Source organism: Artemia franciscana, chromosome 11 (genome assembly GCF_032884065.1).
Source record: "Artemia franciscana chromosome 11, ASM3288406v1, whole genome shotgun sequence".
NCBI lineage: Eukaryota > Metazoa > Arthropoda > Branchiopoda > Anostraca > Artemiidae > Artemia > Artemia franciscana.
In genome coordinates, this window is record NC_088873.1 from 2,846,176 (window position 1) to 2,862,976 (window position 16,801).

At 33.4% G+C, this 16,801-nt stretch overlaps 1 protein-coding gene across 1 annotated transcript in view; it reads left to right on the forward strand.

The window, feature by feature from the left end:
* LOC136033330 (beta-1,4-glucuronyltransferase 1-like) overlaps positions 1-16,801 on the forward strand; it is a 34,862-nt gene that overhangs the window by 2,843 nt on the left and 15,218 nt on the right. Inside the window, exon 2 of the mRNA XM_065714123.1 lies at positions 1,960-2,202. Within this exon, the coding sequence (XP_065570195.1) occupies positions 1,960-2,202 (243 nt within the window). The remainder of the gene's footprint in view (positions 1-1,959; positions 2,203-16,801) is intronic.

A 16,801-nucleotide genomic window follows, 5' to 3' on the forward strand; every position in this document is an offset into this window, starting at 1 on the left:
TTCTCCAGATTTCTGAAATTTTTGCATACCCCTTATCCTTTCTTCAGCTCCTAATAACATTGAAAAGTCTTCAGTTCTGTGGATACTAATCCTCTAAAACTGATTTTCTAGAAGTAAGGTCAAATTGCGTCCAATGGTCTCCCCTTGTGCTGAAATCTATATACCTATAGTCTTAATATTTACCATGGTCACCCTAAGGTCTCATTACACCCAACTGGCTCTCCTAGCTCTGCCATCTATATCACTCTGATTAAATTCAATACAACCGGTCAATTCATGTCCACAAAGATACAACCAGTCATACCATATCTACATTGATAAAGCTAATCACACTAACTATTTGATTAAGTCACCGTGGATTTGCCGTTGGACATTCTAGTAATGACTATGTTTATTTCATTCTTTCATTATATTTGTAAATTTTTGAAAATAAAGACATCAATTAGTATTATTTGCCTAGATTCACAATCATTAAAGGTCGATCTGCTAAACTGATTCTTCATATATATCTTATAATGTTTTTCTTTTAGAAATTGAACTAAACTAGATGTTTTTCATCTTGGACAATATGGTGCAGATTAATTCTAAAAAAAAACTCTGAACATTAAGGATTGCTTTTAACCATTGATAAACAGACATTTATGCAACCCTTATACGGCTCAAGTATTTTATCTACATTTTCTTCTATTTATGCTGTGGTATATTCTATTATCAATATTGAAACTTTCTAGAAACATTTCCCTTTTATAACTACTAAATTAGTCTACAGACGTCAATTGTTTCCACTTCGAAGATGTTGGACAATTCAAACATTTCAGATCTATCATCGACATATTCCATGAACACAGTGAAGGGTTATAGCGTTTAATATTTTCAACATCATTAATGTTACCTCTAAAGAAATGCAAGGAGGCAGAGCAACATATTGTTGAAGACAAAATTCAGGTCTACGAGGAATTTCTCTGTAGCTTGCTTCCTTACTGATTTTATATTTGTCTCTAAAAGCCCTGTATTTCTGTAATATCACCGTGTTTGATCTATCATAGTCGAGACAAATCCTTAGTATTTCCCTTCAATATAATGCCAGTCATACCTGATTAAAACTGCATTGCCACCAGAAGTATGGAATTGTAGTGTTGACAGAAAAATGCTACCTGAATTGGTTTCGTTTCATGCGGTCAAAAACAAGATGACGCCTTGACTAAACAAGTAGTGGCCTGTGAACCTTTCATACTTTGACGAATGATGTGAGCATAAGACTCCCGGGGACAAATGGAAGATTTTTGTACCCAGAAACTGAACAGAATATAATTCTATTTTTATACCTATATTACTTTTATATTTCAATGCATTTTTACCCGATATTTTCAAATAGCTTTATTTGGTATAATACAAAGTGAAACTATCAATGATTAAGTCTTACAATAACCTCCCTTGCATCATTTATATATTCTAAGACCTTTTTAGCAAATTGCCTGATAGACTGCTATGAAAAGGAAAGGAAGTTGAAAATGATAGTAACTCTTTCAAGCCTTGTAAACTCTGCCTTCCCCAATTTGACCCTGTGTCTTGCCTTCCCTTGTCAAAGGAATCACCATTTACGTACTTTACGACTTCTCGTAGCAAATTAACTCTCCTTCCAGGATTGTTTGATAAAGGGGCTTTGAACGGATTTAAGAAATGTCTATACCAAACTGTTTACAAGTCCTTCTCCTTTAAGTTTTTGCTTTCATTTTTAAAAGGAATAAACCAAGGACCCCAACCCTATCACTCTTAACATCATAATTTTTCTTTTGTTTCGAGGTGTTTCTTATCCATATCATTAAAATGTTTAATTTTGGGATTGGAAACCAATAAGAAAAATCCTATTATAATTCTGACTGGATTCTAATTAAAATAAATCATTTGCCTTGAAATTCAATTGTAAAATTAATGTTTGGTAATGTTTCCTTCCCTTAGGTAGAGATGCTAGAAAGTGGGTTGGCAATTCCATTTCATGAAAAAATTTGTGCCTTGTGTCATCGTATTCCACAGCAAAAAGAGTGGCAAAGGGCACCTGTTAATGATGGTCTGAGTGTTTTTCACGTTGGGAAGCGCCACTGGCCTTATCATATGTGGGAGCCAATCTTTATAGGGACTCAGGATGATCCTGTTTATGATGAGAGGCTATCCTGGGAAGGTCGTCAAGACAAAATGACGCAGGTTAGAATTATTTTCAATGGCTTTTCGTAAGATTTTAAAACTATTTTCTTTTACTTCCAATGTTTAATTAATGTTGAAAATGTTGGCTTTAAAAGAAAACAGAATGTATTATTAAATAAATATTAATAATTTTTTTACAAAATAGTAAAATAAAATTGTAGAACAAGTAAATATTTCAGAGATTACTTCCCTTTGAGTAAGAGATACAAGAAAATTTCTTAGAAGGTTTTGCTGTTGGGGTTTAGGAGTTCAGCATTGAGATTACTTTTGATTTTCTTCAATTCATAAGCTGTTATGCAACATTTAATTGTACAAGTTTTGAATTGTAAGAGAATGTAATGGTGCTCTGCAAAGTATTTTTCATGTGGATTCCTACAAAAATTAGTAAAAAAAATTTTTTTTTACCAATCTGCTTATGAAACGTCCATTTAAACATTGGTACCTATTAACTATTTTAGACTTTTTATTGCTACTATTAACTCAGTGCAGCACATAGTAAACTGAAGTTCAAAACACACTCCACAATCTTCCATCCCAATCTATTTAAAGCCTCTCTTTTTGAAAGCTCCCGATTTTCTTACGACATTCTCCCACTCTATTGTTAGAGTCTAACCTGTTAGTTTGTCGCTAAGGAGTTCAAAGAAAAAAAAAACAAATTTGGCAATCTGTCATACCTTAGCCGTAGATCGGGTCGCATCAATCTCACCCTTTTTTAGATTATAGTCCTAAAAATCAGCATTGAATTCATTTTTTGGCACAGCCTGTTTAAAATGTGTTCATTAAATTGGGTACACAAAAAATCCTTAAGCCATTACTTAAGAAACTTAAGGTCCACCTTTCACTATTTTTAGGAATACCCTAACTTCAGAACCATATTTTACCACTGTCATCACTGTAGTTTCCATTATTCTAATCATGGCTCACAAACTAGTAATCTAACCTTAACCTTAGAGACACAGTGCCTCCAGAGGCATCTAGGAAATTCAAGAGAAGTCTCCATCCATCTCAGAGGTGTGCTGCTACTAGTACGTTTGTAGTTGGGCTCTAGGCACCCATATATATTTAACCAGTGTCTTCTGTGTGAATATCTTTGGGTTTTTCTATGATGGCCTCTTCTTCTTGATCCTTCCAGTTGCTAAAATAGAATGGAGTTAGGTAAGTTCTTACTGCTCATCCTGATAAGATGCCTAAAATAACGCCAACTACGTTAACGGATAACATTTTTTATTAAAGGTAGTTGAACCTCCTGCCTGATGGTGTAATTTTTTATCCTCTGGGTTAAGTTTATGTTTATAATTCCTTCTGAGGCAAGAAAAGAACTGGACTAAGCACAGAGCCTTGTTTCGCACCTTTCTGAACAGTGATGAATATGTTATTATTGCTGCCTAGATATACCCTTATAGACGTTTTACCATAGCAATGACATAAGAAAATGCAGAGAAATTGGTATATTCCACGTTTCAATAGGGAAAAATAGTGTGTGAAATGATCATGGATTCGATTGCCTTTGAAATGTCAATTGCACCCGAACACAGGTTCTTTTTTCAGCATATTATAGCAGTCTAAAATAGCCAAAAAAGTTGCATGTACGATTGAACACCCAAGCCTTCACAAAATCCAAACTGGTTATTCCCATGGTCCCATTTTATCTTTATTTCCTGGAAAATCACTTTTTGAAAAAGCTTACCAATTGTGGAGCAAACAGTAATTGGTCTACACGTTTTACCAGCCTTTCGATTATACCCTTTGTTAAGACACAGGTAATAAAACCTTCTAAATAGTAGGTAAAATACATTGAAGAGAAAACTGAAGCTTGAAATAATAGTGATAAATACTATAAAAGGAGTGGGATAGCGTAAAGCAGGTGCTCCATTTGCACCCCTTTTATACTTAGGCTTTACCAAGTTTTGTTAAACATATTTGTGTCTGGGTAGCTGAAGGTGTAATATTTACAAAGTTTCTCTGGTGGTGAAGTTCTGAAATATGGTGATTAAGAGAGTTCTTATAGGTATTTTCAACCGAAGAAGGATCATCAGAGAAAAAATTAAAAAAAAAGTTTTCCCAAGAAACAGCATCGATTGGATTAAATTACGAGGAGGAACTTGATATAAGATTTGTAACTCTTTTCCAAGGCTGCTGAGGCATATTTCTTATCTCACGCGTTGTCGTTTGAACCTCTCTGTTTCTATGGATAGAAGACTTTTTGGACTTCATGTTTAGTTGACTTAACAATTGAAAAAACAACACCCAAAAGAGGACAATCACGGTTGACCCGAGTCCGACACAAAAATATATGAAAGTGCTTGGTATCTTCAGTTCTTGGTAATTCATCATCGTCTTTTCAAACATATTTTTCTGTCATTGTTTTACCCTTGTCGAAGATTCAATTACAGAGGAGCTGACTTTTAGAGCAAGCGTCAACTCGGGTAGAAAGTAATCAAGGTCTACTGGGTTCCTTTTCACTAAATTAGAGTAATGGTTGAAAGAGATTAAAATTTTTATTAGACAAAAAAAATCAAGTGTCTACTGAAAGGACGATGTATCTAGGTGATCTGTTAATACTTTTGTAAACCAAGGTATTTTTGTTTAGTTTTGTGAGGGGGACATGTAAATTTTAAACTGGAAGTGAAGAAGATGATCGCTTGATAGGATGTCATCTCAAACGGTAATAGAGGTAAATTGAAGGTCTAGATGATTAGACAGGACAAAATCATGGCTCAAGGTTCAACCAGAATGATTAACTTAAGGTAAATTTTTAGATTAAGGTAGGATATACATGCCAAGCAGAAGTGACAAACAAAGACTTTTGTAAGCAACAGTGATGAGTAATTCAGATTCATGTTGAAATTAACACAAATGACAAGCTATTTGTTGGTAACCTCAATTTTTTAAGAATCTTTGATAGTGGTGCAAAGCTAATGCGAAACTTCCTATCAGAAATTATGATGTTGTAATTAGTGGGCATACAAATAAATATCAATGCAAAACATCTTAGCAAAACAGCAGCGTAAAAATCACTCGAATCTAACAAGAAGTGGCAAAATTTTTATTTATTTTAATAGCTAAACCAACCAACAGTTTGCAGTTTTAATATTCTTTCCTGAGAAAAAATATAGATTGAGGTGAACACTCTAACAATGACACATTATTTTCACTTAAAAAGGTGGTCAGCAGGGCACACAATATATAGAGTATTCTACACATTGTCAATAATTTCTAGTTTTTCACTGGTTCGTTTCATATTCTGATAAATGCTGATATGCATTTTAAATCCATTTAAAAAATTAATACCATAAATTAAAAAAATTAGTAAAAAGACATAAATAATCAAATAAGCAAAAAGGGTTCTAACATTGTTTCTTTGGGATTTAGGAGGAAGGTGCGTTTTCATTTCTACACAAATCAAGCTGTTACTTCTTTGGATTTTTTCCACGGTTTGTGCATTTCATGTCTGTTCGGAACGCATTAATCTTATCACTTTGATCACCTGCGCCTATAATACACTTCATCAGATTTGAACACACAGGAGCGAAATGTCTAAATACTTGGAAGTTTAGATACTGCTTGGGTTTTTTGACTGGTTGAGTGACACGAAATAAATAATATTCGATCTTCACTGCAAACTTCAATGCATGACCAAGGTCAACATTTCTCTTAAAATCCGCCACACAGCTGCTAGATTTTTGACCCGTTCCGCAGAAATTGCACTTTCGACAAGCACACAGATTTGAAACATCAAAATCAGTATTTATTTTCATAATACCTATATACTGTGTACTCGAGTATAATACCTTTGTACTCGGTTCTTATTATCTGAGCCCGAAGTTTAATTCTATTAGGTACTGAAGCTACTGCCACCACGGCAGAATCATCATCAACCATGTGGACTACTGGGTCATTTTTAGACTAGCAATAGATTTCAAATTGTCAGCAAAGCCAAGTTTCTTAACAAAATAATGCTGATTCTTAGAGTTTTGCATATTACTCTTGTCAGGAAAATATGAAAGCACCACAGGAGTAGAGAAGACATGGTGAGGTTGCGTCAATGACCAGATAGTTGGGATTGAACTCTCAGTAATTGGGCTTGAAGGTATCAAATTCCTACTTAATTGCATCTATTGTGAAAAATTAACAGCAAACCATTATTGCATTGTCTTTATCTTTTTCAATATGCTGTTGTAAAAAGTTCAGCTCTGTACATAAAATAGGACTAACTACGTATACAATATAATATCTTCTCTGGAATGTTAACCTAGTGCATTGTCAACAATCAAAGCCCATATAGCAAGCTAATTCGTCAGTAAGCAAGGTCGATCAAGTATTTCCAGGAACAAGAGAAGTGTAGGGACCCACTTACTGATTCTCTGTGATTTAAAGGCGAAAAATTACCAACAGCTACGTGCTGCCCTTGTGGTAGATTTCTCCCCTCTTCTGATCGTTGGTAGAGACACCTTCAGAAAACTGGCAATGCACCTAAATTGCTTTCTCACAGCTGACACAACTTATAAATTTGGAATATGGGTGGCATTGTAGAATTAGAATTTTAGAAAGTGTTTTAATTTAAACACCACTGCAGCTCTCGGAGGGGGAGATGAAGAACCAGTACGCCAATAAACAATTTTGACACAGAAACTAAATAGATAATATTGCACTTTTTGTAAGTGACCGAAAATATCAAAGTAATACAGTCCATAAATAATACTTCATTATTTCATTTACTGCAACAAATTTATAATCACTGACGGCCACTGTATTCCATTATAATGTATTTCAAAGTTTTTTCAGTTTAAACTGTTGCAGATGTTCAAAGGTCAAATGCCAAATGAGAAATCATAACTTGTTTTTATTCAATTCAAAATCCAGTTCAATGTTTCAAGGAAGTTTCATCATAATACCCTTACATTTACAATTAGTATTAGCAGTATTCTTAGCAGTAGCAGTAGCATTAGAATAAATAGTAAATTATTTAGTATTTACAGTAGAAGTATCATGTACAAAAGGTTCTTTTGGTTAATTCTGCATCCCCATTAATATTCCCTGATATTTTCTACTTAACACTGTGTAACTGTGTTCTATGTAAAACTGTAGTAGTATTATTAGTAGAAGCAGTAGCATTAGTAGTAGTAGTAGTTATAAAAGTAGTAGTTTCAGTAGTTGCAGTATTAGGAATAGTTTAATCTTAACACCAGTACTAGTGATAGCAGTAGCATTAGTAGTAGTTGTGGTAAAAGTATTAGTAGTAGCTATAAGTGTAGCAGTAGCAATAGTAGTAACAGTAGTAATAGTAGTTCTAGTAGTAACAGTGGTAGTAGAAGTATTAGCTATTGCAAAAGTAGCAAATAATATAGTGGTAATAGTAGTAAAATTGGTAATAATAGCAGTAGTAGTATTAGGTATAGCAAAAGTAAAAATGGCAATAGTGGTAATAGTAGTAACAATAGTAAAAATAGTAGCAGTAGTATTAGTAGTATGACTAGTAACAGAAGCTGTAAGCCGATAGCACATTTTGTAATGGTCAAGATTCCCCTAAACATTCCCTGTAGGCTTAACATCAATAATATTAGCCTTTAGTAATAAAATTTTTAGTAGTAGTAGTGGTATTAGTTGTAGGATTTTACTGGTAGTAGTATTTGTAGTAGCAATAATAGTAGCAGTAGAAGTAGTACCTGTAATAGTAGTAGTTTCCTTATTAGTAGAAGTAGTAGTAGTAATAGCAGGAGCAGTAGAAAAGAATCTACAAGATAACAATGGTTTAGGATAAAAAGAAAAAAAGTATATCTACAGCTAACAAAAATGAGGAATAAAATGCAAATATTGTGGTCAAGACCTTCTCCCATTGCATCCGCTGTCATAAAACAAAAACAAGGATTTAAAAAACAACCGAAAACACAAATAAAAACCAAACTGTAAATCACACCTCAGAAATAAAAGTAAAACCCTTTCCTTCCAAGGGTAAAAGGGTAACTCTGTAGGATTTCAAATCATGAAAGGCAATTCAAGAAAGTGTATCAAAGTTCATTTGACTTGTTGTCGTTTTAATGCCAATCACTAACCAAGTCTTGCGATATCTGAAATTTTGCTAGGCTGCAGACTATTATAATTTGGAAGAGAAAAATCTTAATTAATTGTTTCATTATAAATGGGTCTCAAATTAGTTTTCACTCTATCCGTATTAAAAGCTACTTTTGTTGTATAAATTTTTTGGTTCCGACTTATTCTCTCTAAAAACTTTCAAGATACGTTAAACATAGGCAATTATTAAGCTATGTACAATCAACATGAAGTGTTATGAGTTGTCGGAAACTTTTCTTGCCAAGATGGGATCAAAGTTTTTAAGCCTAGAACTTAGCTTCGTGGATTTGTTTATTCTAAGCTTGTCTTCCAACAACCTCTCTAAAAATTGTTGGTGAATTTCATTAATATAGTAACGAGCACAAGTACAGGAAATAAAGAAACACTTTACCCAGTTTTTGTCGGGTTGTGTCTTTCCCAGAGTTGTAAAAGGTCTGTAACTTTTTACAGTTAGTGAATTCTACGTTCAGTGTGTATTTTTTAAACAAATCTCAGTTGGGCACCCAGTTATGGAATATAGGATGAATTTAGGATTTTCTCTTTTCACTTGCCAGTGGGATGCTTTTAACTAGATACTCTGTTGTTTTGTATGCTTTATTGTGATTTAACCCATTTCTTATAATAAATTCCGGCAACTTTATGAGATACCCATTACCAAATAGCTCGTCATTTATTGATTTGAGTTTTGGGTCTATATGAGCCCCATAATATAACCGTATCATTCGATGAATCGAGGAAATGACCACTGTTCTCTTTACATACAGGAGAGGAATTAGGTGCATAGAAGATAAATACAAACATCTATAGTTGTTTGTGGGATTCCTGTTAATCAAAATCTGCTAGAAGACTTAATGAAACTGTCTAAAAAAGGCAGTTTGGGATTTTATCCAATTTCTAAAGTGAACCAAAGATCCAAATATAGCGTACTAATATGTGCCTTAATATGTAGCCTCTTCATTGTCCCAAACAGAATTCAAATTATGCACAAACCGAACCCAAAAAGAATGTTTTAGAGAAAAACTAGAGTTTTCAAAATATTTCTATGTAAAAAGTGGCAAAAAATGTGAGAGTACCCATTGGTAGACCTATATTTTGATGTAAAAAATTATTTTATATCGCAAAGAATGAAGGTGAAAGAAGGAGGAATCAAACACAGCGTTCTGGCAAACGAGACTGATAATGGTTTCAAATTTTAAAGTAAGGTGGTCACTTGTGGTTATTTTGTCTCTATTGTTTTCTAGTTTTTTGTTAAGCAAATTAACATTTTCTGATATCACAGGACACATGTAAGAAAATGGCTTCAAAATTTCTCTAAGTCATACCATTTTATATTCAGGTCTTCCAATCTTTAACATGGTTAAATGACTGGTTAAATTTACAGATTTTTTGTAGACAGCCGAAAAGAGGATGAATATTTTTGGAATGGCCATTTCATATTCTGGGGGCAAGAGAGCAAGAAGAAGCCACAATGGGTCGTAGAAGTACTGCCTCTTTGTGGATTTCTTAAATAATAAAAAATATTAGGAGTAGAGTGGTCTTATGGATAAAAATATTATAGATCTGTTGAGTAATGAGCCTTCTATGTTTTAAAGTTCCGAGTTTTTTTCTTTTCCATTAATTTTGGTCATATGACAATCTATAGGTAAAATATTTTGGTCTTTGAGTTTTTGAAATTTTATTACTAAGGAGAAAAACTTTGTTCTAATGATCTTTTAACTCAGTAAACCACGATTCCCCACTAGTGAAAGTCTTTTAGTTTACCCAGGGGGAAGCAGCTTGGGCAAGTTCAAAACTTTCCATAGACATTTTAAACTAACCTGCAATAGCCTTGAATTTTATTGTCCTTGAAAATACAGTTGGGTGATTTTTCAGAATTTTTTTAAATCATTGTAAAATTCACTATTTTCAAAACTTAATTTTGGTGGAGATGCAACCAAAACTGAGTATATGACAATATTATTCCGGAGTTTTAAAAGCCTATAGTTCCCAGCCATAGGGTCTATGAAACGCTAATGTTGCACAACACACAGAGTTTGAACACACTGCTCGATAACTAAATAGGCTTACAATTCAATCATTAGGATTTGCGACATTTTAAACTAACCTGCAATAGCCTTGAATTTTATTGTCCTTGAAAATACAGTTGGGTGATTTTTCAGAATTTTTTTAAATCATTGTAAAATTCACTATTTTCAAAACTTAATTTTGGTGGAGATGCAACCAAAACTGAGTATATGACAATATTATTCCGGAGTTTTAAAAGCCTATAGTTCCCAGCCATAGGGTCTATGAAACGCTAATGTTGCACAACACACAGAGTTTGAACACACTGCTCGATAACTAAATAGGCTTACAATTCAATCATTAGGATTTGCGGTACCAAAAAAAGTCTTATGGATGTGAAAATAATGGCATATTTCAGTGTACAGACTCCCTCTAAGCGGTATTAATCTATTAATAAAACTGCTGTTATGCTTAACGAATTAACTGGTAAAAAGGAATACACTGATGCGGCCATAATTACTTTTCATATAGGGGTAGTCAGTGACAATGAAGAAGGGGAAAAGTAGAGTAAAGGCCCTTCCTATGATATTTCAACTGGTAATATACGAATGATAGAGCTTGATATCAATTATTCTTCTGTGACAGACAATATAGATGAAAAAACCGAATACAGACTTCCTACAACTTCTACTTTGTATGCTGCTGGTGTCCATGACGTACCATTATGCCTTATTAGGAAAACAGCTGCAACGGTATTGCAAGGACAAAAATCGTATCTACGAAATCTGAACCGTCAAAAAAAACAAAGGTACATGTCAAAATTGAAACAGATAACTTAGTCTTGGAATCTTTTACAAAAATACCACTGAGATTGAGAGACAATGATAGTCACAACAAGCATGCAGAATCTTAAGTTGTTTTTTCAGTTTTAAGACAAAACTATTCGCGCTGTTTACATATGGGAAACTTCATGACATATTTTTCAGGATGATGTGACATCCGACTTCACATTAATGTTCGAAGAACTTAAAAACTTTTAGAAAATTATGCTAGTATCAGGGTAACATCACTTTTCAAGTGAATTAATGCACTGGTTTCGTTCAAAGTGTCTGGTGACTCCCTTAGTTGGGCAAGTCATAAGTAGAAATACATTTATGAATGCCAATAATAAACAAACACGCTTCAAATAACAATGAACTCCAGGAAAGCAACAAAATGGTTAAAGAGATGCCAATTTTTGAAGCCATGAGTACTAAACTTCAGTATTATCGGAATTGATACTACAGAGAATCTATTCATACGAACAAATGATACATTTCTTTGATTTTCATTGCTATAGAATGATTATTGGAAATAATTGATAATTATTGGAAATAATTAATATTAGATACAGAACATGTGCGTTGGTTTTTTTTTATTGATATCTTTCCAAAATAAATTTATACAATGGAAAACTTATTGCCTGCTGTTGAAAAAATTAACTATCATAAAGTCTTCTTTCGTGATTTTTTCCCCAGCCAGGATCTTCTCACACAACATCATTCTTAAGGACTCCATGCCACAGTCTGTGCTTAAAAATCACTTGAAGGATGTTCTCTCAGAGATATCAAGGCTATCGAGAAGAAAGGACGTGTTTATTGTAAGTATAGGTCAGATGGTGCTGGCTCTAAGACAGAAGGATAATACCACAAATTGTGTAGTAAGAAACTACAACTCTATTAAACTAAATAATTAGTTAAAAAGCAAATTTAATCAACAGAAAAAAACTTACCAACTAGTTGAGACCCTGCAAAAAAAAATATACAAAGCTGGAGTGAAGAGAGTGTCAAATTATACTTCCAACTGTGTTGCGAGTAATTCCATATTTAACTTTAATTTATTTTGTATACTATCTTTTGTGAATCATGACAAAAGGATACGTTCAAAAATGTCCGTCAGTTCTATGGAGAACATTAATATCCAAGTTTTCCAAATAGGAACATAGTGCCAGTTTAGTTATTGCAAAAAAGTATTCGACGCCGCCAAACTTTAAGTTACAAAACCCAATCTCACTGCACTAAAGCAATTATCGTAAAATCTTACCGGTAACTGTTCTTGGGCATTAATGTGTTAGAATCTACAAACAGGGAGTCTCTCTACGACCTACCGTGGCTTCTTATACCCCTCCTGCTACTTGAAAAGAGAAATGGGAGTCTAGATTTTGATTTTGTCCTGTTATGCCCAACCTAAATTTGTATATTAAAATACTTGTGGTTGCCTCTAAATTGGTAGAACTGACCAACAACTGGGAGAGAGGTCGCTGGGAAACTAATATTCAATCAACAAATCTATGAAGCTACGCTTTAGATCCAAGTGTTTCAATTCCACCTTAGCCCAACGTGTTTACATCAACATACATTAATTTATTTTAATTTAAAATACCTCCTTTATTGCCTCTGCTATAGGTCTTTTACAATACATTTTCAGAGAGGCAGTTAAAATCAAGGAATATGTGAAAAAACATTACGCCTTTATTAGAAATACGAAAGAAAAATATTTGAGCCCCATTGATAATGAAATACTTAATTCAGATTTTTTTTCTATACTGTAATACTTTCCGACCTTGAAAATTTTTAGATAATACCATACATGGTAAGTAATTGGCCTTTTAAATAGCACTAAACAAAATGAACTTTACCCAGTTACTTTTTTATTGTTGCTGAGAAAAAAAAAACTACTATTTTAGTGTTTCTTACGTTTGGTAATATTTATTGTTTGGTTTTGAGGTACATTTTTATTTTTGCACTAAGGACGGTCAACCAGAGGTTTTGACCGAAATATTCGCATTGCTCTTTATTTTAGTTTTCTAAATTAATACCCTTAGTTCCTCCCGAAATATTACCAATACGTCTGTTTGATAAGTTGTTTCCGAAAAGTAAGTATTTATTTACTTTAATAATCCCCTCAACATTCACTGGAAATTTTACCATATTGCCGTTAGTCTTGGAAGTAGTAGGAAGCAGATTTTGAACTAAAAAATACTATGTCTGTACTATTACTTCTACTACTACCATTAGTACTATTGCTGCTACTGCCACTACAATCTGTTTTTATTTGTAAATCCACTTAAATCATAATCCTGAAAATTTAAACCTATTAACCTTAGTTCTTCTTGAAATGGTGCTGGTACACCCTTATGACAACTTACTTTCGATATATTGCGATTTTATTTACTTCAGCATCCCCCTTAACATTCCTTCGAAAGTCTTACTATGTTACTCTTAGCCCTGGAAATAGTAGCTAAATTGGTAGAGATATTAGTAGAAGTAGTAATAATATTAGTGGGCACCACAGCAGTAGAAGCAGTAATATAAATTTTGACCGTTGTTTGATTTAACATACACCTAAACATTCCCTCAAAATTTTAACTTTGTGCTATAAGCCGTTCCTGGAATTTTCCTGATACATCCTTTTGACAAACTATTGCATATGGAGATTTTTTATTTAGTTTTACATTTCATGAATGTTTTATCTGAATACCTGTAGCCTTAATAGTAGTGGTAGTTCTAGTGGCTATTTAGGATCAGTAGCAATTGTAGTAAGTGCAGTATTAGAGTATTTTCTATTAAAAATTGAAGCAATAATGGTAGTAGTAGAAGTGTGGCAGAGGCGTGCACAATACAACTTTTGGTTATTTAAAAATCTTCTGAAATGTATTTCTAAATTTTTAACTTCTTACCCAAAACTATTTTTGAGAATCTGCTCTTAAGTCTTTGTAACATCCTGCGGGCACATAGTGTGTTTTGATTTAGTTCAATATTCCCCTGGAAATTTAACGAAAAAACTCCATAAGGCAAATACTGATTTTGGACACCCATTCTCAGGTTGTCCAGGACCCCCTTGATCAAACATATACCCTCTTTTCCTGTAGTAAATCCTAATGCTAAACAAGTGGTAAATTGCTTAGCATACATTTTCTGCCAAAAGGGCTATGGGGGCTTTTGTCATTTCCACAGGCATTGTTATTTGAAGTTTCTACTATAAGGAACATAGTATGGTTATGCAGATTTTCATCAGAAAGTTTTGTGGAAGGGGAGAAAAAAGTACATGGGAGGGGCCTATTTCCCTTTCAACAAGTTACGAGTTTTGAAATGTACACTAAAAATTTCAATTCATAATGAAATGAGATCTCCCGATAATTCCATATTAGTATAAAGCTATAAATGAACAATAGGTTAAAAAACATAGCTCCAGCTACGATGTCTACTTGGGCTTTGCTATTGAAATATTTTTGCGATTGTAATATTCATATTCACTAATTGTCTCTGGAAAGGATTGGAAATCCTGGAAGTGTCCTGGGAAATCCTGGAAAGATTTAAAGTAAGCTTTAGCGACGGATAATTTTTATCAAGCCTAAGGCCAGTTTCTATTTTAGGCTTTCGGTTCATATGACACTGAATGTGCAAGTGCCCTATAACCTTGAAATGCAGACTGCTTAGTATCATGGAAAGCTCTCATACGGCTGCTCGCTTGGAACATATATAACTTCGTGTAGTTTTCCATCTATAAACAGAAAAGTCGGGATATATAATAGGACATTAATTTTTTTTACTTGTCACGAAGAAACAGTAATGATTACGGTTAAGATATATTATATTAATGAATGATCCAGTCAGAAGACAGGCATAAGAATGAAAAAAAAAATGTAGATTGTACTCTTTTTTGTGAGGACGGGATAAAGCCTATTCTTTCTTCGTCTAAACACAAAAGTCTGAGTCTCTTTTACCCTCTCACTTGCACAAACAAATTCCGGGATCTTGAGTTTAGTCCCCTTGCATTGAAACAAAAAAGGATATACATACACAACGTATAAAATTCATTAATTTTAGGTGAATATACTAATAGCATGCAATCTTTTTAAACTGTATGTGCTACTTACTCGCCTTCATTCTTCAAAAAAATAAAAATATACGACTCTCCTTATTCTTGGAGACACAATAACGCTTTGTGTTAGGTTGCTGTCAACTCAGAGACACATAATACCTGTTATAAAACATCGTAATATTGGCTGGGAGTTATCGGCATTTCCAATTGTATAAGAAAACTTACGTTATATGGTGAGCTGTTAATCTTTTTTTAGATAAGACATGCAAGCTGCTCCAGGAGCATGCTGCTATTTAAAAAAAATTAAACTACTTGTCTACTTACTTCTTATATTCTATGCTGTATTTTTGCAGTTGGTACCTTGTTCCTAAGATCCATAATAAAAACTGGGGGAATCTCATTTAGAACCAAATGAGATTCATTTGCACATCCTGTAAGTTACAAACCTTTTCCCAGTAATAGGTTAAATTCAAAGGTAAGACAGAACACCCATATGCGACGATTCTCTATAGGAGGGCAACGGCAGAAGGGTGAAAGATCTAGATATATGAAAAACAGCCTCTGAAAAGGGCTGTCTCTACTCTTCCAATATACCTGCAAACTAAGGACCTTGCAGTTAACTCAATCCTCACTTGAGGAGTGGTACCCTTCGAGGAAATTATAGCCTAGTAAACGAGACAGCATTCCCACGAGATTTCTTTTAAGGGAAAATTTTTCTTGGCTTGATCTATTTTGGTGGGTTATCTCTTAATAGCTGATTTATTTACTATGGGCTGCTTGTAGGCATGAATATATAATGAATCCGGAGGTCAATAGGCTTTAGACTGTCTGTATAGGATTTCGAATCTTGTTGATAGAAGAAAATGATTCCTTATACCAAACTGCTTTTCAATTTACGAAAAATTGAGAAAACAAAAAACGGGTTTAATTTCTATAAGCCAGGAAACAAAAATAAATAAAACATATAAATTACACTTTAATTAAAAAAATTAAAATACACCAAATATTTCGGCCCCGCGTCCCTGAGCTCTTCTAAACGGAAAAAAAAATACAAATCAGCAATCGAAGACTTTTAAGACATCATAAAAAAATTATTCCAAGACAACTAAAACACCACGAAAAAAATATAAACAATAAAGTAAATAAGAACAATTCACATTATAAAACAGAACTCCCTAAAGTAATAACTTTAGAATAAAACTAAAGCAACTGTTTATAATGAAACTTTCCTCTGCCACATTCGGTGCGTAGGTAGGAAAATATTAAAAATGAAAATTATTAATACTTGCAACAAAACAAAAGCAGGTCACCCAACCCCAAATCCAATCAAAATCTTACAGGTTAATGAAGCAAAGTTATGAATTATAAATTCAATGGATGTTTTCATTTGCTATTTTAGCAGCAGTTCGTTTACTTCTTAAAGCATTTACCTTGCTTTGACTTTCTTTCGCAAGGTAATTGCTTGTTTCGGGACAATTATGAAAATCAGTACTCGTTGAAGTTTTTGACTAGTCTTTAATTTTACCATTTTAAATTGAATTTATCTTAAAATCCCCTTCATCTCTATTAATACCAATAACCCCTTTAGATAATTGTTTTTATTTCAATAATTTCTCTGAAACTTTGAAAAAGTCCTAAAGACTTATCAACAATTTTTGTC